Here is a 25,826-nt window from a genome sequence, read left to right on the forward strand (position 1 = left end):
TAAAAATCCTAGACAAGAGCACAAGCAGTAATTTCTGTGGCATCGGTTGTAGCAATGTTTTTCTGGATACGTCTAAGGCAAGGGAAACAAAAGCAAAAATAAACTACGGGGACCACATCAAAATAAAACACTTTTACACAGTCGAGGAAATCATCAATAAAATGAAAAGTTGACCTACTGAATGGGAGAAGATATTTGCAAATTATATAGCTGCTAAGGGGTTAATATCCAAAATATATAAAGAACTCCTACAACTCAACACCAAAAAAGCAAAAACAAAAACAAATAATCTGAGTTAAAAATGGGCAGAGGACCTGAATAGACATTTCTCCAAAGAAGACATCCAGATGGCCAACAGATACATGAGAAGACACTCAACATTACTCATCACTAGGGAAATACAAATCAAAACCACAATAAGATACCTCCTTACACTTGTCAGAATGGCTAAAATTAATGATGCAAGAAACAACACGTGTTAGCCAGGATGCAGAGAAAGGGGGACCCTCTTCCACTGCTGGTAGGAATGCAAACTGGTGCAGCCTCTCTGGAAAACAGTATGGAAGTTCCTCAAGAAATTAACAGTAGAAGTATCATATGACCCAATCATTCCACTGCTTGGTGTTTACCCACAGAAAACAAAAACACTAATTTGAAAAGACACATCCACCCCTATGTTTACAGCAGCATTATTTACAATAGCCAAGCCATGGAAGCAACCCAAGTATCTACCGATAGACAAATAGATAATGAAATGTGGCATGTACGCACAATGGAATATTATTCAGCCATAGAAAGGACAAGAGTGTGCCATTTGCAACAACATGGATGGACCTATTGCGCATTATGCTAAGTGGAATAATTCAGGTAGAGAAAAACAAATACTGTATCATTTCACTCATAGATGGAATCTAAACAAAACAAAACAAATGAATAAATGAACAAAACGCAGAAACCGACCTATAAATACAGAGAGCCAACAGACGGTTGCTAGAGGGGAGGGGGCCGGGGGACCCACAAAATGGGTGAAGGGGAGTGGGAGATGCAGGCTTCCCATTGCGAAATGAGTAGGTCACAACCATAAGAGGCACAGTATAGGGAATATAGCCAATGATATGGTAATAGCACTGTATGGTGACAGACGTCACCCGTAGTGAGCATAGCATAGGATATAGAGAACTCGGATCTGTATGTTGTACACCCGAAACTAATGTAACACTGTATGTCATTTAAAAAATTTAAAAAAATTTTAATTAAAAAAATTAAAAAAAAAAAAAAAAGAATGGTCAGGACGTGCCAACTTCTCTAACGTTTGCCCCTGTTTCCAACTCAGGGCTCACCAGAGAAAGGCAAATTCGCTCTTCAGTACAACCACTAGGATGTCCCTCTTTCTTGTTGGCCTGCCCCCAGCTTCCCCAGGCCAAGGACTTCTCTAACTGGAGCATACCTGAAGCCTTCCATCTGTTTCCACCACAAAGCTTTCCCATTGCTTACCTACCTGGGAGTGTCTGCCAAACGCAAGTGACAGTGGCTGACCCTCTTGCTACAGAGAGCTGCGAACAGTTTCTCTTTGTTCGGAAATAAACACAGAAACAATTTTCCAACTCCACTGAGCCTCGCACCAACAAAAGAACATTCCCTGTAGGAGATCGTGAGAGGTCAGATTTTTACCCTAAGATTTAGAGGGTTTGGCACACTCTGTGGTCATCGGTAAAGTCATTTATATTGTTTCAAGAAACTTGGACATGGCAGGTAGTTGCTTAAAGGAAAGTGCCCTTGTGTTACGAAACCAGATTGCTTCTGCCTCTTCAGCGATGCTCAGATAGTTCAAGCTCAAATTCAAACATAACATGCTTCTCTGTGTTATTTCGGTTTCATTTCTCTTTCAAGCTTTGCCATTTCAATCCCTTCAAGGCAACTTTTTAATGTCTCCCACGGTTTATGAAATGTCCCATTTCCTTCAACCCCCCCAATTTTCTCTCTCATGAGGACTGCCCTCAGTATTGGACACCAACCCTGAGACAAGTGCTCTGCTGGGCTCCCTATGAGAGTGTAAGAAGGAAAGCATGGGGAATCGGAGGGAACAAGGGACACAGACACTTGCAAACCACACAGCCGCTGCCCAGTGGACATCAATTTTGTCCGTCTACACATGTATCTTCTTTCCCTTTTCTTCTTCCTTCACCCACACGCTGAGCCTGAGGTCTCACATTTCAATCCCCAATGAAAGCAAATTTTGCTGGTTTTTTAAATGTGAAATCCTACCCCTACAAAGTCATAACCCTACAAGGTTGTTCTGACACTGACCTCATGCTGAAGCCTGGGCTGGGGCCTCTTGGGGGACTCGCTCTCCTGACTCCTGAAAACACTTACGTGGAAGGACTGATTGCAGGAGTCATCCCTTTACTAATGATTATGAGAGAAAGGAAAAACACTGTCCAGGTATGTCCCTCCATTCAGCTTTTCAGGAAGGAGGTAGCATAGAATCCTTTGCGAGTCATCAGGTCCTGGAAACAAAATTTGCTTTCAAATCAATACAAATGCTGTCTGTTCCGTGTGTGTGCAAGAGGTGCCCATTATTCTTTTTGTTTGATATGTAGGCTTTTCTCAGAAAAGAGCGGATCAAGTCCTCTCTCAGGAGATCACAGACAATCTCTATTCTTCCATTTCCTCCACTTTCCACGTCTTCATACACTTACAAATGTTGCGGGCATCCCTGTCACACGAGCCAAAAAATCATTTCTCTAGTGGCGAAGTGGAGAGGGTGGAAGGTATGGGACATTCCGTGTGTGATTTCTTCTTGGAGCCCTTCTAGAATGCCATCACACGGACCCCACCCAATTTATCACTTGTGCGAAGATAGTACACGTTAGAGTTATGGATCATACTTTCACATACTGTCGTAAGAAATGTGTAGAGAATGGGTTCTTTCAAGTGCACGTGGTAGGGAGGGAAGAAAACAGTCTGAAGAACAGAGATGACCAAACCTACAGGACAAGTTCATTCCCTGGAGTACACGGGAAACGATCATGGGTGATGTCAGCAGGCCTTTGAGATCAAAAGCAAGAATGGGGTGGGAAGAAAGTGACTTCTAGATACGACACCTAGACTCTGAGTGTTACAGCAAGACCAGCTCCTGGGTTCTTGAAGGTCACATGCAAAAGACCTACTGGGAGAGAGAAGGAAAAGAAAAAGGTCCGAGAGTCGTGCCAAGATGTGTCATTGCTGCTGAAGCTAGCATGTACTTACATTGGCAAAGGGGAATTTGGAATTCAGTTCAACTCCTTTATGTGTTTTCTAGTCTTTTTCAGAACACACACTTAACGCTTTGGAAACTTGACTGTTCTATGCTGATTGGACGGTCTTAAAATGAGTTCTAAACTACAGAAAGTAGAACATTATCCATCGTCCTTCACTCAGATCATTGCAAAGGCACATGCACATGCCCTCCATTGGCCTGTAGAGGAAGTACATCCAACTGTGTCAGTTTCTCTGTGTTCCTGGAATCATAATTGGCCTCCATTTTCAATTTCCCTTGAAGGTGGAGCCATACCCTTGAATGCCAATGGAATGTAGGCAGAGGGGAGATGTACAGCTTCCAGGCCTGGAGGACACTAAGGCATAAAGGTCAGACCAAAGCCACCAAATGATAAGAGCTAAGGTCCCTGAATTACTGGGTGAAGCAAGGCCATCTGCTTACCCTTGTATTACCATTGGTGTATTTTGACATGACCAAGATATAGACACTTACTGCATGAAATGGTTCAGACTTAGGGAGTGTTTGTTAAAGCAGTTAAACTACCTAGACTGATACAACCAGTACCTTTCACAGAAAATAATGTGGACATTTCTGATGCCATTATTATAGCAGCTGGCTTATGAGAAATAACATTCTGAGGTTTTGTAGTAATTTGTGAGTTGAAATCAGTTATTTTCCACTTGATGCAGGACAAATGCTTACAAAGCCATGTTAAAAGACATATCTGGGCCCTAGTCTTGACCCAGTGAATGAGAACCAGGGAAGGCATAGGCAGTTATTATTTTAAAAAACTTCTCTTTTACACAGGCCCTTGGCTAAGAACCATGCATCTACGATAAGCCAAATTTTACCTTTAGATTAGGCTAAACTGTCAGGCCTCATTGCCTTGGTACATACAATTTGGCTGAATAAAGTTTTTCTTTTTTTTGAATAAAAATTTTTTAAAGCATATTTCTGTTGTATCTAAAAAATTAACATGTAACAGAAAAGACCTTTTTCGGGTGTACAGTTCTATAAATTTTATTATTTTCAGGTAACACCACTCAAATCAGGACACACAAGCAAAAAATACCCTCATACTACCTTTTTGTAGTCACAGGCTCTTCCTCTCACCCCAAAGCCTTGCAACCACTGATCTGTTCCCCAACATTAGTTTTGTCTTTTCAAGAATGTCCTAGCAATGAAATCCTACATCAGTAACCAGTTGAGACTGGTGTCTTTCACTCGGCATAATGCTTTTGCGATTCACTTGTCTTTGGTGTGCATCCATAACTTTTTTTTAAAGATTTTATTTATTTGACAGAGAGAGATCACAAGTAGGCAGAGAGGCAGGCAGAGAGAGAGGGGAAGGGAAGCAGGCTCCCTGCTGAGCAGAGAGCAGGATGCAGGGCTCGATCCCAGAAACCTGGGGTCAGCACCTGAGCTGAAGGCAGGGGCTTAGCCCACTGAGCCACCCAGGTGCCCCTATCCATAACTTTTTAATGCGAAGTAGTAGCCCATCATAGGGACCTACTACAGTTTGCTTTCCATTCACCACAGAAGGGATCTGCGTGTAGTTTCCAGGCTTCGGAAAGCGTGAAGAGCGCTGTTACAAAGCGTGCACCAGTGTCTATGTCATCCTAAATTTCCCTTCCTCTAGGGCAAGGTTTCTCAACTGCAGTACTGCTGACATTTTGGGGCCAGGAATTCATTTGTTTGGGGGGCTTCCCTGTGCACAGTAGGAAGCTTGGCAGCATCCCCAGACTTCTACCTAGATGTCTGTAGCACCTCTACTTCTCACCCCCACCCTCATTGTGACAAATACAACATGTCTCCAAATATCGCCCCCTCACCCCCCACCTGGTGGAGAACAACTATCTTAGGGAACAAAACCCTCCATGATTACTTTAGTGTGGGATTGCTAGTGACGACTATCAGTTTTTGTCTGAAAATGCCTTTGTTCCCCTTCATTTCTGCAACAAATTTTCTCTGGACATAGAATTCTCATTTGACAGTTTTTTTCTTTCAGTGCTTTAAAAAAAAAATCAGTATACTCTAGATTTTGTCGTTTCTGTTGAGAAGTCAGTTACGAGTCGTAAGTGTTCTTTTTGAGGTAATCTCTTTCTGATCACTTTCACTATTCTTATCTGTAGTGGTATTGTGGGTGAAATGAACCCTTAAGATTGACTTCTGATGATGAAAGTGATGAGGACACACACACACCCAGGAGGTATGGAAGGTTTATTACACATATCACGAGGCTTATGGGGTAGAGCAGGGCTGGCTTCCCAGGCTGGTCTGAGAATGGTTTGAGAAAGCAGGGAAAGAAGACTGGCTTGAAATTTTTGTGGTCGTCGGGGAGTGGGGCTGGAGTAAGTGTTCCAGCTACAGGCCAAGGTTCGAACTTTCATCTGCTGCCAAAGACAAGAGCACCTGGGTTTTTCTTCTTTTTAAGACTGTGTTTCTAAGTAATCTCTACACCCACCATGGGGCTCTAACCCATGATCCTGATCAAGAGTCGCAACTATACTGACTGAGCCAGCCGGGTGCCCCAGTACCTGGGCTTTCTTACCAGCTTGCCCAAATGTGGGACAGAATGGAAGAGGGAGAGGTGGGCTTAAAAACTGTCCAAAGCAGGGGAGGGGGCAGTCTTGTGGGAGTGAACCCTTACCCTGTGGACTCTGACCCTATCTTTGGGTACACAGGGTCAGAAAGGAGTGGAGGCCAGGAGAACTGGCTGGTGCCAGAAAACCCGCCCCCAAACGCAATGGAATTGGGTCCAGGAAGCAATTTACTCCCTCTGTGCTTCAGGCTCCAAGCCCACAATGCTCACAAAGAGGTCTGGGTAATTCACACCAGCAACCACACACACATGTTCACAGCGGGCTCTACCTCTGAGTATAAGACTAAAGATGCATTCATTCCTTCTCTTATTCTTGGGTGCACATTAGAAAAAAAAATAGGAGTTATGGTCTATTACAAGTGTTAAAGGGTTTTGTTTTTTGTTTGTTTGTTTGTTTTTAATGAACTGCACTGGTGTGGGTTTATATTTTTCCGGCTTGAAGTCTGTAGTGCCTCTTGAATTTTAGAGCTAATATCTTTCTGCCTTGGTAAGTTCTCAGAAATTCTTTCGTTAAATAGTACTTCTGTCCTATTCTCTCTTCTCCTTTGGGGATTCCAAATACACATACCTTCAACCTTTTCATAGCACCATAAATATCTCACAGACTCTCTTCTACACTTTGCTTCCTTTAGTCTCTTTGTGCTTCAGTCTGAATATTTCCCTCAGGCCGAGCTTTCAGTTCACCAGTTTTTTCTGCCAATCTATTAAGCCCATATAATTATGACTTGATTTCACTGCTTGTATTTAGCTCTCAAATTCACATTTAGTCTTTTTTTAAAGATTTATTTATTTTAGAGAAAGAGAGACTACAAGCAGAAGGAGGGACAGAGAGAGAAAGAGAGAGAGAGGGAGAGAGAGAAACTCTCAAGCAGACTCCATGCCCAGCACAGAGCCCAATGTGGGACTCAGTCTCACCACCCTGAGATCAGGACCTGAGCAAAAATCAAGAGGCAGCCCACCTAACCGACTGAGCCACTCAGATACCCCCATGTAATCCTTTTCAAAATAGTTCCCTTTTCTACCCAAATCCCCAATCTTCTGCATTATTTCCTCGGAAAATGTTAAACTAGGAAAATGTTAATACCTCTTGCTGAAAAGCAGCCCCATATGCAAAGTCCATCTATTCAGGCTTCCTTCCTCCCAAATTTTGGCCCTGTAATATTTTGATAGCACTCTGATACTTTCAAGTGCTTCAAATACATATCTATGTCCAACTTTTCTCTCTATTCCCAGTGCTAGGATGGTTTGAGCCACTTACTAGGAATTGCCAGAGGACTAGAGACTTGCTTTAAATCCTGTGATTATTTTACAAGACATGTGTCCCAGTTTGTAAAAACTTAGTGTCATGAAAAAAACACGATGAAAGAACTCCTCAAGATTAAGAGAGACTTAAAGGACAACCTAATACAACAGAGGGAGCTTGAGTGATTCTCGATTTAAGTGAACTGGCTTATCCAAGGTATTTGGGAAAGAACACGGGAAATTTGAATAAGAGACTGAGTGGAAAGTAGCTGATATTAGAAAATTATTGATAACTTTGTTAAACAAAAACGCTTACCTTGCAGTTACAAAAATGTCAGTTTTAGAAATGCATACTGATGTATTTAGGGTTGGAATGTCAGAATGTCTGAGTAGAACACGGAGCAAACACAGCAAAGTGTAATTGACTTAAATCTATGTGACAGGTTCATAGGTTTTTATTATATTGATCTTCCTACTTTCCTACGTATTTGAAATGTCTCCCAGTAAATTAAAAAAAAAAAGAGATTAATGTTAATAACAAGATCTCATAATTAAACTCTCTAGCTTTAATTTCTAGTACCTAATAATGAGGAAAATCAACTTTTAAATCCCCAAAGCAGTAAATTAAGTAATTATAATAATTAAGAAGTTAATGTAAATCTGATGCCAAGTTGGGAAATAAACATCTGAACATATGAAAACAAACATTCCTATGGACAGAATTTTAATGATTTTTAAACTATTGACAGACTAAGACTTTTCATAGAAAACCCTTCTGTTATAATAACCTTCATGCCTACAAGGAAAGTTCTGTAAAATCTTAGTAAGTGTGCTACTATTTTGACAATTCTAAACAAATTACTCATTAACACTGTGAGGAAGTTTGACAGGTTTTCTAGAACATAAAAAAAAATCATTTTCACCTGGGGTCAGATGTTTACCAGCAACTGAGCCAGATAAGACTTTTCTTAAGTAAAAATAAAAAGGTATCACTGTCATTTGTACATTTTTTAAAAGTAATTTCTACACATGATGGGCTTGAACTCACAACCCCGAGATCAAGAGTCGTCTATTCTTCTGAGTGAGCCAGCCAGGCACCCCCATCTCTGTATTTCCTAGTTAGGTACAGCTCTCCAGTCTACTGCTAAGCTTACTTAAGATACCCCACCTATCATAATATACATGTATGATACATGCTAGATGAATGTAGAATCGAGAGGAACTATCTGGGAATGCAGCCTGGCCTGGGCAGGTACGTTTCCCTGCTGTAGTTTAAGTAAGTAATTTGAGGGTTACGATGACATTTCCTGATATCTTCAGTAGTTAGGATTGTGTAGTGACAAGATGCCAAAGTATCATCTGTCACAATTGTTGGAGGAACTGTTGATCAAAAAGCCCATCAGTCCCTTGTCTCTTAACTTTAATGTAGCTTCTTCCAGCAAAGACATCTCAGTTCACTGCATTCAATATGGTTCCACTCCCTCATGCCCCCAACTCCCCATACTCGAGAAGGCCTAAAGTACATAGGTGTGCAACAAAAAAATGATGTTAGTAGAATGATCAGGTCACTCTTCCAGTTAATGCTTTAGCTCTCATTTGCTGCTTAAAATCTGATATCAAACTAGGGAAGATTACAGTTCAGATAAATCCAGGGCCTAATTAATTCTTTTAACATATTTTCCATGTGGACAAATTTCTCTTGCCAAAACACTGTCCTCTGTTTAGAAGAGAGGCTGCAAATTGCTTCTTGTGGGCCAAATTCGGCCTACAGCTCTGGCTTGGCTACCCCTAACTTATACACGCTCATGCATGGACATACATGCACACTGAGTTGTCCAGATTAAAAACCCAGATTGCCACCTTCTTTTTAAGATGCTGAGGATCTGGGAGTGCTGGGCCCAGCCTTGAGAGACAGTGGTTAGCCGCTGGAACAGAGTGGCAGAAGCTCCAATACGCATTCCGGGTTAGCCTTTGAAAATACCTCAGTAACACAATCCCTGGTTTAAATGCATTGTTTGTTTAATTCGATAAAATATCCCCTTCGCTCCTGAGATGAAGACTTCCTAACCTTCTGATTTGTCTCCTCTTTTGACTTCTTCTTATTCTTATAAGGTAAAAAAGTAAACCACGTTTTAAAGTTCTGTCTAAAAAAGATACTCAAAGATTTTTAAAGAACTACTATCATTAAAAATCTTTAAACCATGTGTCCTGGCAAAAGGAAATTTTGAGTATGGAAATGTTTTCAGTTTCAGTAGCCTCACAAAATCAGAGCAGGCAGAAAAATGCTTAACTGAAAGTCAGAAGCATGATAAAGAAATCAGTCTAGCTCTCTCCCCAAATAATTACTCCGAGTTTCATCTCTGATTCCACTGCCACTTGGGTCCCTGACAGTAGAAGCCTGTGACAGTGGCTTGGGCTTCATTGTTGTTGCCAGCCCTGATGATTTTAAAACTGTTTGGCCTAATTTTCCCCTTTTGGATGCTTCGGGTGGTGTTCGCTACTCCTGCTGGAAGAGATTCTCTTCTGCTCATGGAAAGACTTTCTTTTCCCTCTACAGATTTATAATAGTCTATGGGTAGAATTATACTGCAATACACCATATGGGAAATACGTTAAAAAACTGAGTTCAGGCTTACAGTAAATGTGTACAAATTTCTAAGAAACAAATCCTTATCCAAACTCTACAATTGCACATGTGATCACTTATTTGATAATCATTTGACATTGACCATGTGCCCACTGGGTCTGGGACCCTGGGAAAAATAACCCCGCTACAATTCCTGCTTTGATGAAAGAAATTTCAACATCACAAAATATCTCCACTGAAGATACTTTGTCATTGAAGAGCCAGGAACTGTATTCTTCCATAGTAAGAATACAAGAGAGGAGAGACCATAAACAGTTGAGGATTTTTTGTGGGATCAGTAGCTCTGAAACGAACATGCTACTGTGGGTTGAAAGGTCTCCTGGAAAAGACACTGAAGACCTAAGTCCCAGGACCTCAGAATGTGATATTATTTGGAAACAGAGTCTCCAAGGAAGTAATCAAATTAAAATAAGGTCATTACAGTGAGTTCTACACTACTCTCCTTGTAAAAAAGCAAAATCTGGAAACAGAGATAGACATGCGCAGAAGACAATGTGAAGACACTGAAGAAGGCCATGTGAGGACCAAGGACTGGAGTGACGTATCTACAAGACATAGAACGTCTGAGGCAACCAGAAGTTAGGAGAAAGGGAACGTGTCCCGCAAACACCTTAATTCCAGATATCTGGCCTCCAGAGCTCCGAGACAATATATTTCCATGGTTTTAAGCTCCCCGGTTTATGGTACTTTGTTACAGAAGCCCTAGGAAAATAACACAAGCACCTTTTCAGAACTGGATAGTTTCTTCATACATAGGAGGGCCTTAGTGCCTACCAATTTTTTCCTTTTTCTTTAATGTTTTGACATGGATTTGCATGCTGTTTTAAAAATTCTACCTCTACGAACTTTTTCTAAATTAATATTCATTTAACGCTTGGTCCATAGTAATCTGAACATTGTCAATGACCCCCTAATGTTCAAGTCAACAGATTCTATTTTCAGGTCCCCCAAAAGGTCAGTAAAAATGGCCAGAGGAAATTTATATAAAGGAGAGGGGATTTCATGGAAAAGATCATGAAGTTGAATAGTTTGGGGATTAAGACATATCATTTCATTTTCTAATAAAGCTAAGGTTATTGGTAAATATGATTCCTTTTATTTTTGAAGCTAGCCTAAATTGATCATTCTATTCCATTCTATCAGTGATCTTTCCTGGCTTCTTTCTAAGAGTTCTCAAATATGTGAGCTTTGCTTTCTGTTTAAGTTTAGTGCCCACTAATCTCCTTTCCATCCAGTTAGGAAACCTGGGCTCGTAAGTTGCTCTACGAGCTCCACTGACAATGCAGTCATTTTTCCATTTGCTTCCTTGTACTCCCCTGGAACCAGGACTCTGGTCTTGGTTTCTGGCATGATATCTGGCACATAGGAACTGCTCGGTTAGTATTTCTTAAAAGTAAAAGCCAGATATGAAGCCATGTTTAAGCAACAAATACAACACAAACATTTACAGTCCACGGGCAGACAACTGGTAGAGTATTTTCATGCAGTTTTTCAAAAAGCATTTACTCGTACCACTGAAACTGACTCTTGGTGTTGATAATCTCTACCAACTCCTTTTTTCAAATCTGAACTGTTTTGAGGCCTCTGAGAAAGCAGGGGTACCCTGTCTGCTGGTTATGCTGGTCTCACGTCCACCTCTTCCAAGTGCTCTGACTCAATCCTTTCTTTGGTCTGTAACCTGTCCCATTCTTTTCAGTCATCAGCCAAACATCTGGTATGGTGGGTAGGCTCTAAGATGGTGCCCACGACCTCTGCCTCCTGGTCTTCATTCCGTCATTCTGAGTATGAGTAGACCCTGTGACTTGCTTCTAACCAACAGAACGTGTCAAAGGGGACAAGACACCACTTCAATGATTATGTTACCTAAGACTGTGACCCCTGTCTTGCTAGCAACCTCTATTAACTCTCTTCCTGGCTCTGATGGAGGAAGCTGCCATACCGAAAGGCCTTTTGTCAGAGTAAGAGTGTTGTTAGTTCCTATCACTACATAACAAATTACCGTAAACTTAGTGGATTAAAACTACATATATTTATTATTTTGTAATTTTCATGGGTCAGGAGCCTGGGCAGTGCTGAGCTATGTCCTCTGCTCAGGACCCCACAAGGCTGCAGTCCAGATGTCAGCCAGGGTTCTGGTTTATTCTGAAGCTTGGGCTCCTCTTCCAGCCTCATGGGTTATTTGCAGAATTCAGTGCCCTGCGGTTAGAGGACAGAGGCTCTCACGGCCTAGAGGCTTCCCACCCTTCCCTGGTACACGGCCCTCTCGGTAATAGAGCAGTTTGCGTCTTCAAAGCCGACAGGAAAGCATCGCTGCTACTTTGAATTGCTCTGACTTCTTCCATGTCTGACCTCTAGAGAGTTTCTGAAAGGGCTCACTTGATTAGGTCAGACCCATCTAGGATTATTTCCCTTTTGCTTAAAGTTAACTGATTAGGAATTTTAATTACATCTGCAAAACACCTCAGCTTTCCCATATAATGGAACCTAAGCAATGGAAGGGTATTTCATCGTCTTCACTGTTCCTGCCCACACTCAAGGGGAAGGGAGGATTCAGGGCCAGCGCAGCCGCTGACGGAAACCGTGGGGGCCATCTTAGAATTTTTACCTACCACAACTGGCATGTCTTAGTGCTATATGTGAGCTTTATTGCCACTTGGCTCTTCTAGTTTACATTTTTGTGAAGCATTTTTTTGGCGATACTGTACTAGTGAGTGCTATAGTGGCAATAGCAAAATTGAATTCCCCTATATGTAATATTTACACAGAAAACTATTCTGTAAGATCTCAAGATCATGTCTACTCTAGACTAACACCCTTTTGCGTGAAACACAAGAATGGAGCTTCTTTTCCTGTCTTCCAGTGGGGCAATGGTCACTACGATTGAAGGATAAAATGTGTTCGTCAGGAGCCAGAATGGTGAAAGCGAAGGTGGTTTGCTCCACCGGATTGAGTAGTATCAGTGAGCACAGGACAGCAATGTTTCTGTCCGAGGAGACATAACCGCTTTACCCTTCTCCTTCCCTGTGGCAGAGGACTGCGTGCTGGAGCCCACCTTGCTACAGACAGCTGGAGCCAGTCAGCCTGGCTGTGTGTGGTGGTACTACGGTGGCGAGCTACGGCAGGTGAAACACTCCAAATCACAGCACAGAATCTGCTGTTTCTGTGCCATGCCGCCTCCCTAAAGAAGAGTGGGAGGCAAAGAAATTTTGACAGTTTCTCTGTGAAGCTGTACTGTTTACACAGTGGCCCTGATATCTTCTTTACTCAGAGGTAAATGAAGTTTGTGTCTCACAATATTTTAACCATAAACAGATTTTTTCGGCCCCCATTTTGTCAACTGATGGAGGATTCCAAGTACCTCTACATTTTATTCATACTCATACATTTAAACAGTGGAAACGACCAGATATAGTTTATTAAAATATGTTCATTGAAACAATTTTGACTCGGTTTTTAAAAATTGCAAATACATTAAAAACTGTTACAGTGTCATAAGATTGTAAATATTGCCTTATGAAATTATAAAGAATTTGTTTAGCAAAAACTATGAGATATTTTAATTTAAACTTCACATATAAAAATATATGTTCTTTTGCAACACTGAACAGTTAAGGCCACAACACTTGAAGGAGAGTTTCAGATACACATATTTTGAAATTGCTTGTCAAAAATATTAGCATAAATAAATATCAAAACTGGTCGTAACAGTCAAACCAAATAAAACATATTATTAAACTTACATCTTTAAAAGTTTGTTATCAGAAACTTTCCTTCAGAAGTCATAATGTTTTTCAAGTATAAATTACAATGTGCTTGGTGACCACGGAAACAGATATATATTTATAGTATTGTACAAGATTTTGACCTTCTCTCCATATTTGGGGGTGAAGTATCCTGATGATTTTGCCCCATGTGGTTCTGGTTGGCATCTTTCTTACTGCTTTTAAAAGCTATTTGATCTCCTATTGGTTTTATCTCTGGGAGTGGCTCATTATTACTCTGCATACTTTTTTGACTCGTCAATGACATCCTTTTAAAGAGGAAAATCTAGAAAAAAACCCACACACACAAAGAATTCATTTCAGTAAGTGAATAGTCACTTAATAGTATTTTAGGGGGTATAATTTTCGACTAGTCTTAACATTATTTCATCACATCTTTATGGGGCACCATGTGTACAAAGGTACATTCTCAGTGTCCATCGGCCTCTTCTTTTACCAACGGCAATCATGACTCCTCCCTGAATTAAGACCTTTCAGGGTTTAACGTTCATCATCTGTGCCTTGGTAATACATTATCATTTTTCCTCAAAGAGAAAATTCAGTATTTCACTTTGTTGTGTTGTTAAAGAAGACAAAGACGAAAACTAGGATGTTCGGGAGGGGGAGAGACCCTCCATTCCCATAGATCAGAACTTCTGGCAAAATGTTAGCGCTGCCAAATGATGGCTTTGGGAGCCCCCAAGGGTCTGGAGGCAGGTGAATATATGGATCTGTTGCTCAGGAGAGGCCAGGGCTATAAATGGGCAGATAGCAGCCAGACAGAGGAAAGCAGACGTCATAACCCACAGAGTGCAGGCAGGCAGAAAGGAGAACAGAAGGAGAGAAACTAAAGAGCCAAGTGTGAGATGCAGTCAGAAGAGGAGGAGCCAAGTACTGGAGACAGAACTTTGTGGAAACGAGCTCAGGAAAGAGGTACCTCAGAATTGAAGGAGGAAAGTGTATCAAGAAGGGAGTGCCAAATACGGCACATATAGGAGAAACTGGGGAAGCTGATGATGGAAAAGAGCCCCATGGGATTTAAGCCTTTTGAGGATGTAGCCAGAGAAAATAAGATTCCTGAAGAGTGACAACATACATACAAGTTTTGACAAGATGCCAAAAACAAACAAAAAACCAGGTGAGGACTTGACTCCTTTGGAAACCAAAATGATGTGAATAATAGCTAGCCTTTAGTCTTAAAGAATGGAGGAACTTAAGTGAAAAGTGGCGACCTGAAAAATCAGAGTCTAGAGAAAGGGTCTGTGGGCTAAAATGGGGGAACTCCTGCTTTGTTTCTGCTGTTGTGGAGGAATCCATATCTTGAAAAATTCTGCTACTACAAAATACCAAGAAATGCTCAGTAAGTACAAAAACATTATTTTATAATGTGTAAGTAAGTTCACAAAAACAAAATGAAGGGAAATAAATCCCTGTGGGAAAAAAAGTAGGGAACAGGTAACCTCAGAGGTGAGGGAGCAATGGAATGACATTTATTGATCTCACAACTTAGACTCATTTTGTTAATGTATATTTATTTGTTTTTTTTTTTAAAGATTTTATTTATTTGATAGAGAGAGATCACAAGTAGGCAGAGAAGCAGGCAGAGGGGCGGTGGGGGGGTGCTGAAGCAGGTTCCCGGCTGAGCAGATAATGTGGGGCTCGATCCCAGGACCCTGAGATCATGACCTGAGCCGAAGGCAGAGGCTTAACCCACTGAGCCACCCAGGTGCCCTGTTAATGCATATTTAATCTCACAAAATAGAGAGGCTTGGAACTGAGACCCTTCCACAAAGTGGGGACCTCTAAGAACTATGCCCTTAATGTAAGTTCATCTACAAACACTAGGAGATGATAAAATAACATGCTCTTCTGGTCTAGACTTTGAGTGAAGGATAACCACATTTTCCTAGTGGAAGGTTGGGGTTCCCATTTACTTTACCGGTGTAGGTGGGAAAGCCCTAACTGAGAAATTAACTGAAAGTGGTCCTGGAATGGTAACACCCAGAGGAGCTAACAGAGGCTAATACAAATTCTCTACAGATGGATTTGCCTTAATGTAAGCCTTAAAGGAGTTCCACAAAAATCCGAGTTGAACATGAACTCACAATCCAAATTTCAAAACACATAAGGAAACAAGAGAGTACTAGCAAGTCAACCAGAGCAACAAACAGATTTTGATTCCTAAGGGATGTCTGACATTGAAGTAACTAAATATACAATATAAAATAAGTATGCTTAACTATTTAAAGAACCATAATAAAAAAACATGAGCACAAAAAAATAGTTTTTAAATGATTGATTTGAAAAAGAATCAAAATAAAATTACATGTGAAAAATATAAACACAATAGGTAGGTTGAAAAGATTAGTCTCAGCTGTAAGGAAACTATGGAATCAAAGAGCTCTGAAGTATGAGAGCTCTGAAATCCCCCAAACTATTACTTAGACAAGGACACCAGGAAAGTAACATTAAAAGACACAGATAAAAGAATGAAAAGTTTTGTGTCAGAATTCCAAAGAGAAGAGAGGAAATATTCAAATTATAATGGATGAGAATTTTCTTAAACTGATAAATGACATGAATCCTCAGATTCAAGAGTCATAATGAATTAGAAGAAGATTAAAGCAAAAAATTCCCACCTTGGCATCTCATAGTGAACCGAAGTACATCAAAATAAACTAAAAAAAAAAAACAAAACAAAACCAGTGAGGGAGAAAGGATAGATTATATATAAAGTTATCAGCAATTATACTAAAGCAAATTTCTTAATAGGAACAATGGGAGCATATATCAAAAGAATCATATGGCCAACCAGCCATATGATCATTCATTTGCAAGTAAACAGAAACTTATAAAGTTAACTATAAGAAGAAATCTATGACAGGAACTTCCAAAGGATTTCTTCAGGGAGAAGAAAAAGGATCCCAAGAAGGATACCTGAGATGTAAAACAGAATGGTGAGTAAGAAAGTGGTATAACAAATAATAGTAACATTTGATTGGTGAGGCTAAAAAATTAAAATACTAGATAAAATAACATGTAAAATGGGAAGGAAGGAGTGATAGGAGAGAAAACTCTTCTAAGATCTTGGTATTATTTGGGGAAAAGACAGGAGCATTAACTAGCTTTAGATTTAAGGTACATATATTAAAAATATTTAAAGACAAAATCTAGCTTATAGGCCATTTACAAGAGACTCATCTAAAACACAAGTAAAAGAATGAAAAAAAAGTATCAAAGTGCTAGTCAAAGGAATGCTAGTACAGCTCTATTAATAACAGATAAACTTTGGCATTTTTTTAAAGATAAGGAAGAATACAAATAGTAAAGATGACAGACTTAAATGTAACTGCATTAATAATCAGATTAAATATAAATGGGCTAAATGCTCCAATTAAAAGGCAGAGATTTTCAGGAAATCAAATGCATTTCAAATATAAAATCACAAATGAGTTAAAAGTAAAAGGATTAATAAAGATACAACATGATAACTCTAATCAAAAGAAAGCTAGAGTGGCTATGTAATATCAGACCAACCAGATTTCAGAGCAAATATTATCAGGGATAAAGAAGTCCTTTCATGATAAAGGGGTCAATTAATTAAGAGAATATAACAATCCTAAATTTTCTAGAACCTAATAAGAGCTTTAAAATACATGAAGCAAAAACTAATAGAAGTACAAGGAGAAATAGATAAATCCACAGTGGTATTTAGGGATTTTAATGCCCCTTCCTCAATAATAGATATTACAAGTAGACAGAAAATCAGGAAGGATAGGAAATACTTAACACTATCCACCAACTTGAAGTAACTACATTGATAAGACAATCCACCCAACAACAGCATGCTTCTCAACCTACTCAAGTGCACATGTAATACTAACCAAGACAGCCTGATTCTGGGTCATAAAACTGATCTCAATAAATTTAAAAGGACTCAAGTCATACTAAGTATGTTCTCTAATCACAATGTAATTAAATTAGAAATTAGTATCAGAAACTTCAATGGAAAATAACCAAATATGTTGAAATTAAGTAACCCATGACTCAAAGAAGTAGTGAAAAAATATTTTGAACCAAATGAAAATGAAAACAATATATTCAAGTACTTCAGAGAAAATTTATAGCACAAAAAGCCTCCTTAAGAAATAAGAAGAGTCTCAAATCAGTGACCTCAACTTCCATATTAAGAAACCAGAAAAAGAAGAGCAAATTAACCCAAAGAAAGTAGAAGAAAAGAAAATATAAAGATTAGAGTGTACATAAAACATAAAACAATACAGAAAAGTAAATGAAACCAAAAACTAGTTCTTTGGAAAGATCAATAAAATTGACAAACTTCTAATTACGGAATAAAAAAACAGAAGACATAAAAAAATCTGACAAAATCTGTGTAAGACTTGTACACTAAAAACTACAAAACACTGTGAAGAAAAATATAAAACATCCATAGATGGATATAAAACATCCATAGATGGGGAAGTATTTTCATGAGTTAGGAGACTTAATATTGTTAAGATCTTAACTCTTCTCAAATCCATCTGTAGGTTCCAAGCCATCCCAATCAACATCCCAGCAGGCATTTTTTCTCCAGTAATTGACAAACTGATCCTAAAATTTCATATGGAAATGCAAAGGCCTAGAAGAGCCAAAATGAGTTTGAAAAAAAACAAAGGTGAAGGAGTAACACTTCCTGATTTCAAGACTTATTATGAAGCTACAGTAATCAAGACAGTATGGGACTGGCACAAGATAAACAGATCAAAGAAACAGAATACAGACTCCAGAAATGTGCCCACACATGGAAAAGTTAATTGATATCTGTGAGGACAATTCAGTAGAAAAAAGATAATCTTTTTTCAACACATAGTGCTAGAATGATCAGATGCCCATAAGTCGGAAAAAAAAAAGAACTTTAATTCATACCATCACCATATAAAAAATTGACTCAGAATAGTACTCAGCAAGAGAAAGGAATGAACTATTGATACATGTGTGGATGGATTTCAAAACAATTAAGCTGAACAAAGGAAGCCAAACAAAGAGTACATAGTGTAGGATTTCATTTCTTTTTTTAAAAAATTTATTTATTTGATAGACAGAGATCACAAGTAGGCAGGCAGAGAGGGGGAAGTAGGCTCCCCGCTGAGCAGAGAGCCCGATGTGGGATCATGACCTGAGCCGAAGGCAGCAGCTTAACCCACTGAGCCACCCAGGAGCCCCTAGAATTTCATTTCTATAAAAATCTAGAACTTACAAAACAATGTACAATGATAGAAGGAAGATCAGTGGTTTGGATAGACAGGGATCACAAAGAGGCACAAAGAACCCTCTGCCAATAACAGCACCAGTTTTCTGATTTCATAGGTGTATGCACATGTCAAAAGTAATCCAATTATATACTTTATATGTCATCTAGCATATGTCAATTATACCTTAATATAGCTCTTTTTTAAAAGCAGGGGAGTCATTATTGGGTGACCTGAGAGAGACTGTCTCAGTTTTTAAGCTTTGGAAAAAACAGACAATGACAGGAGACCACAGGTATAATCTACCTCCAATTTTCCTCACAACATAGAGTCTGGCTAACTGTGTACTTGAAGTGAGCATGCTCATTTGTAACTTGCAATGGGGAACAAAGCATACCATCAGAGAAAAGGCAATAACTAGGAAAGGCAAGAATTCACAAGCATACTTTTTTGGTGGAGATACTCTCATCTCCGCGTCTTTTATTTATGGTAGTGACAGTGAACAGGAAATCTATTGACTGAACTGGCATTGGAACTACCCAGGGGATCTGCCATGTTGCAGCTAGTTTCTGAGGGAAGGCTCTCGAACTTTAACCTCTGTATCTGCAGTCTCTGGCCTTGTGCCTGGCACATTAAGAGATAACCAATTAGTATATGCTAAATAAATACACAAATAAACTACCTCTATAACATAAAGAAATTATTTTTAATAGCTGAAAAGTTTACTACCCTTTTTATTAGCTACCTTAGGTGGAAATGAAGCCAATAACACATTAACACAATTTTCTTAGTGGCTAACTGTGGATCCAAATAACCGGCAGTGGCTACAGTGGAGAAAAGTAGTATCTGGGAATTTCTAGATACAACATTCACCTACTAAAAGGTCTCTGCCATCAGTTAAGATCATAGGTCCTAACCTGCCGATCTGAAACATCTAAAATCACCAAAACAAAACTCAGAGGTGAATTCTGTTCTGTAGCTGCCAAGAGTACAGTTCCTTCTTTTCCTTTTTTGGATTATCTTTGCAATGTCTGTCTAAATATTCTTTTGATATGAGTTAATGCATCTTTTACTTTCCAAGCTTTAAAAGGTTTTGATTTGTTTGGCTTAGATGGTATAAAAAGGTTAGAGACACTCTAGATTTAAAAAGGTCATGTGGAATTGACTAAAAGAAAATCTCACCTAAACCATCTATGTCCTTTTTAAAATATGTAGAATAACAGTATATTCTTTAAGTAGAAATACATTTGTTGTTACTTGACTTTTTAAATATGATTTTCATTACTTTTTATTTCTTTTAACCAAGGACATGTACATTTACTGAAGTATATTCTTCCATTATGTATCAATGAGAATTTGAGCAGAATCCCAGTTAAAGATTACATCCTTGAGCCTGGCGCCTGCAGCCCACTGTCCGCTGGCCTGACCTCCCATCTGTCCCGCCCACTTGTGCCAGTGCTCAGGCCCGCTGCCTGGCCTGCTTAGGAGCAGGCCACTCCGCCTCCCACATGGCATTTCTCCCTTGGCTCAGCCCCCTCTCCTAGTCTTGTGTATCCAAATCTTCCCACTGGTGGGCAATGCCATGCTGAAGACTGGACAGCCTGAAAAAGTCCCGAAACTCAATCGTATATTCTAGAACACAGGTTTTCATTTGGTCTGAGATGTGTTTCGAATATTTTCTTCTGATGCTTCACTTCACTTTTCCTCCTAGGTTCTTCTCTCTCCTGACTCCTTTACTTTTCATCTCTCTCCCTCAAATCTGACTTTCTTTTCCAGAGTCTTTCCCTAAGCTCTTATAATTGGAAAAAAGTCTTCACAGGATCACTATGTAGTAGAGTATCTGTTAAATGTTCCTTTCTACTAGACAGAGAATGTTCCTAACACTTCACGACACACATTAAAATTCTAAGAAGGAGAGTAATTCTGAGAGTATCCTTTGAGCCAGGTCACAGCTATCTCTAAATATAAGGCAATTTTTATACAGTAAGAATACTCACAAAGTAATTTTTAGTAAAAGATAAACAATAACCTGGGACCTGTACCAAAATTTTAGCTTGAAAACGTCTGTGGCAAGAGACAGGCTGTTTACTACTCTAAGGGCTGCTCCTGGTTTTACCCTCCTCCTCACCGCTTTCTTACCTCCTTACGTTTTATAGTTCGTTATCAACCAAAAGTATTTCCTAGGCATTTACCATGTCCCGTGTACCAGGGACTGTGCTACATGCTAAGGATCCATTGGAAAGCAAAACAGAAAATGGTTTCTGGCCCACAGAGCGGAAGGCCAGTGGAGAGAGAGCGAGTCATAAAGCAAATAAATGTACACTTCACTGTGAAATTGCCAATTACGATAAATACAAAGAAGGATGAGAAAAGGGGGTTACGTGAGAGAACAGTAATGGGACATAATTTATGGAAATGCAGCTGGTCACAGACGTCCTCTATGTAGAAATAACTACTTGAAGCCCAAACCCAAAGGCCAAACAGGAATTAATAAGGCCTTTCATGGATCTTTTCTTCCACATTTCCTCCTAACGCTTCTACCTGCAAATGTGCTCTCATGATTACAGAAAGTTCTCCGGCAAGTGGAAAGAGTAACTTTCAAGAAGAAGAACCATATCTCTCAGACTATTAACTCCAAAACAGGTATTCGGCAGGAGAGGCTGACGTAGCCTGTGGTCACATTTCCTAAGCATGAACATCCTTATTTTTTGCATTTATCCTATTTCTTGGTTTTGCCTTACTTTCTTCTAGACTCTCATGATGATTACACTCATAATTTAAGCAAGAAAGTTCTTTTGTGTATCTTTTCCTGTAAGCTGACTCTCTATGAATGGGATCATTGAAAGAAACGTGTTATTAAACTTTGGCAGGGTCACCTGACTCCATCTAAAACCCAGCAAATAAACAGCTACGTTAAAACACGAAACAACACTTGAAGTTCGTCACATGTTCTGGAGCCATAAAAGCTCATATTAAGGAGTTAAATTATGTGGATCACTATATAAAAGGTAAAAGGAGCAATTCAATACTTAACACCAAATGAAAAATAAATTTCACTCACCTTCTTTGATTTTTTGACATCTTTACTTGATGTTGATTCACTGTCTTCCAGGACTTCAGAAGATCTGCTCTTTGCACGATCATGCATGTTTCCTACAATAGAATATATTTAGAATTATGTTTTCCTAAGTAATGAGAAAAAGAAAAGTCCTGATGCCTTCAGTGCAACTCTATCAAGCCTGACTTAGGGGGATTACTAAAGAGAGTGTACCACTACCACTGGAGCAGTAGACAAGGTCTATATGGCCTACTTCCTAGAAGGTTGAGTTAAGACAAAAAGCCAAGAATGACCTGACCAAAGTTGGAGATGTTTGCATGACCAGTACCCAAATATAGCTACAAAGCTAACAGTGAGAGTTAGGAAAGACTTCCATAAAATAGAAATTACTCTTTTTAGTTAACCTAGTTATAATTAAATTCTTTGTACTCATATGGACATGGTGTTTCAAATTGACCCAGTTATATAGCTGAATAATCATCTTTAAAGTATACTCATGAAGCATATGCATTCTTATAATTTTATATTATCAACTACTTAAATCTTACTTTTAATTAGTTGCTAATAATACATACAATATTTTAACATTTTGCTTCAAATATTCTAAAATGTACTACTCTGCCCAAGTTCAGATCAGATATCCACTACTATGAATGGTTATTTTTAATGAGGACACAGCAAAAAGCACACTTTGATGTGATGGTGTGGAAACATAATATAAGGGTTGCACAATAAAACCCAGATGATTTGGCTGTAGAAAATGTAGGTCTCAAGGGTAATCACTGTCCCCTCAATTCTGTGGCAGCTGTTCTCTGACACCAACAGGAAGGCCTGGGAAAGGACCTGCCTTAAATGTCCATGACAAGATGAAAGACCCAAGTCTGAGCCCTGGGGGAAATAATGGGCTGGCCAGCCGTGGCTCCAGGCCAGCCTGGTCTTTAGCAACGGGGTCTGGCAGTGCCTACCAGAGATATAAATTAAGATGTGGAACAACAGCCCAACTTAATACTACTGGTTGAAAGGTGTAAAAAAAAAAAAAAAAAAAAAGGTAGTGAAAAGGCTGTCCTGAACCACTTAACACTGATATGTGAGTCACCGTGAGTGACGATTAATGAGAACAAGTACACCTGGGTCACGTATTTCATTGCTTGCTATGAGGCTCGTGTGTAAAAAGCAAGAAATAAAATACACATGTGTAAGCTCTAATGCCTCAACCACTGCACATGTGTGCACATGTATGTATACATATGCATGCATGCATGTGTGTATGTTAAGGTAGCTGGCCTTTTGAAGTCAAATGTGTTCACACCTTTTGGATTTTCATTGTATTCACAAATAGCCCGTTCTTCATGGTTGGTTTTCTTGTCCTATAAATGATAAAGAAGCAATATAATAAAAAACATAATTGTGATGGGCTGGAAAACATCATCTAGGTTTTAGGCAAGGGCTCTCGAGTCAGCTTCTAGCTAACAACATAAACATGAGACAACTGCCTCATTTTGCTGGGCTTTTGCCTCAGATGCTAACTGATTGCTAATGTCCCTTTTAGTTTCAAGTTTTTTGATTCCAAAAAGTTGAATGATTCAAGAATTCTACTCAAAGAAGATTCAGGAACATTAGCTGGTATATGAATTGGCTTGCGAACTGGAGATTCGGTTATTCTATGTTAAAGAATTTCAGGGACCACCCAAACTGGAACTCATAAATATTCCTTATAAATCTTTCCCTCCCTCTGAAAGAAAACAGTAACTGCTAGAAGCTTTTTTTTCCCCCTCAGTGTGAGGAAGGAGTCTTGAGAAAGGAATTAAGGAAGAAAATGATCTCGACAGCACAGCCCCATTTTGTAAATGAAAAATACATGCACATGAAACAACACAGGTTTACAAGTACACATTCAAATAAAAGGACGAGCATGTTTCAGCGGTTGTCTGTGTTATGGAAAAGGAGAACTAAAAGGGAATCAATTTAAATAAGGAGGACCTGCACAGACCAAAGATGCGAGTGATTCATCAACAAGAAGGTATGATTAACTCAGTGCTCTGTGCAAGAGGTACAAAAAGTGAAAATGGAAACAAATTGACATGGCGTCATTCAGTTTGGGTTTCTGAATTCCCTACCTGTGAAATTAACCCAGAGCAGCATTAGCAAATGAATGATTTCAAACCTACCAACTGTCTCCTAGCAGTGTCCCTCTTGGACAAAACTGCTAGATGGAAGAGATGTTTCTGCCATTCCTAGCGTCACTTTTAGGATGACTTCCTTCAGTTACAGCTCCTCCTTTCCCTCCTACAATTCCTTTCTTCTGCACTGCATTTACGCAGCACTGAGCACAGCCTCAAACACTGCTGTGAACAGCTTTCAGTTGTCTACATACATGTAAATATACACATGTATGTGTGCGCACACACGGCCCATTTCTGCCACCAGTAGAGGGCTCCTAACTTTGTAATTTCATCATTTTAAGGACCCAGTGCTGAACTTCTCGGTTAATTTCTCAACAGTATATTGTACTGACCCATATCAGTTCATTTCCACCCAAACGGGGAACAAAATGCTACCAAGAAGTGTGGAAAGGGTGTGAGAAACAAAGTGTGCCTGATTCAAAGATCTGCTAAAGCTTTTCCTACAGCACAAGAACCAAGTTTTTCAGAGAAGTATTTCTGCTCCCAAAGGAAACTCCAGTCTGCTCTCTGCAGAAACCACGGAACCCATATGCTTGCTCTTAGGCAGGGTCTCAGGATTTAAGTGCATATCATCATACCTTTTCAATGGTGTCAATCAATACCTTTTCAACTGAGTTGTCCTTGGCTTCATCCGTTGGTATGTTCTTCTTGCCTTCCGGATAGTCATTAATTTCCTCATCCACGTCCTCGAATTCATCTTCTGAAAATTCGTGATCCTGTGTCAAAATTGATAATCAGAGAAGTAAGATTTTCTTTTTTTAAAAAGAAAAACAGATTTGATATTGTGGTCATAAATAATTTATACCATCTCAAAGAACACAGAGAATAAAAATTCAAATACTGAAAGCAAAGAAAATGCTGCATAACATATCATGCATATCAAGTTACTATATTAAACAAGGTTTTTCGGCATGTTGATCTATTTCACCATTTTCAATGACTAGGATTCCCAAAATTCTATTAGCGTCTACTACAAGGTTAAAATGGGAAAAAATAAAACCTAAATATGCTTTCTGAGCTGTCTCAAAAGAATGCTTTTAAACTTTAGAGAAGTTTAAAAGCTTTCTACTGTAGCATTATAATATAATCATATCTATATATTATGTTCATTTTTCCAAAACACAGGGATTTAAAATCACTTCAGAAGTACAATTCACTGATATTCACAAGACAGAGTTAGGTATAATTACTTACATTCCAGAAAGAAGATAAAGGGACATAGGCAGTTTAAATGGTTTGCTCTTGGTTATTTAAAGCAGAGGGAGAAACAGAGGCAGAACTTAGTCTACCTGGCTCCTGTCCAACTAATCCAAAGTCTGTCTGTCTCTGGATTTGATAGAGTAAATCATGTAATACTAAGTCTAGGTGGAAAATATTAGTTATATTCTTTATTCTATACTGAGATTTTTTTTGCAGTTTCATATTTTGGGTGGAATATTGCTTATTTTTTGTCATTAAGAGATCAGGCTCCTTATTGGACTTTTTTCTTATGCTTTTCATTTATGCACTTCACTAATGGCCCCCAAAATAGGCAAGGCAGTAAGTAATTAGTGCCCCTTACGCCCCTGAAGAATGTTTTTACAAAATTCACCTCGGCCATGTTTACCTCAGACGATATACACACTTTATATTCCTTCAACACAGTAACTAGCTTCTCGTGGTCACCTTCCTAGTTGCTGTTTGGTTAAGGATGAGCTGGACACTGGAAAGAATCTTTAGTGGGTGCTTTGAAAATAACACCTCTCATATTTAACTCACCTTTCTTCTGGCAAAAATACCAAATGTGAGAGTTCAGGCTAGGGAGAGGATAAATATAAATGTTTAT

General features: G+C 39.2%; 1 protein-coding gene across 4 annotated transcripts in view; it reads right to left on the reverse strand.

Annotated features, from left to right (window-relative positions):
• Window positions 1-25,826, reverse strand: part of RPGR (retinitis pigmentosa GTPase regulator) — an 86,519-nt gene that overhangs the window by 18,391 nt on the left and 42,302 nt on the right. The window contains exons 15-19 of one of the 4 annotated variants that reach the window (XM_059156690.1): window positions 24,604-24,717; window positions 23,128-23,185; window positions 21,822-21,913; window positions 16,151-16,189; window positions 13,659-13,797 (exon numbers count right to left, since the gene is read on the reverse strand). In XM_059156690.1, coding sequence (XP_059012673.1) covers window positions 16,160-16,189; window positions 21,822-21,913; window positions 23,128-23,185; window positions 24,604-24,717 — 294 coding nt within the window. In that variant the 3' untranslated portion in view covers window positions 13,659-13,797; window positions 16,151-16,159. Of the gene's footprint in view, window positions 1-13,145; window positions 13,798-16,150; window positions 16,190-19,211; window positions 19,385-21,821; window positions 21,914-23,127; window positions 23,186-24,603; window positions 24,718-25,826 lie in introns of those variants that run through there. The other 3 variants (XM_059156688.1, XM_059156689.1, XM_059156691.1) reach the window with 3 other exon arrangements.

The sequence above is a fragment of the Mustela lutreola genome, chromosome X, assembly GCF_030435805.1.
Source record: "Mustela lutreola isolate mMusLut2 chromosome X, mMusLut2.pri, whole genome shotgun sequence".
NCBI lineage: Eukaryota > Metazoa > Chordata > Mammalia > Carnivora > Mustelidae > Mustela > Mustela lutreola.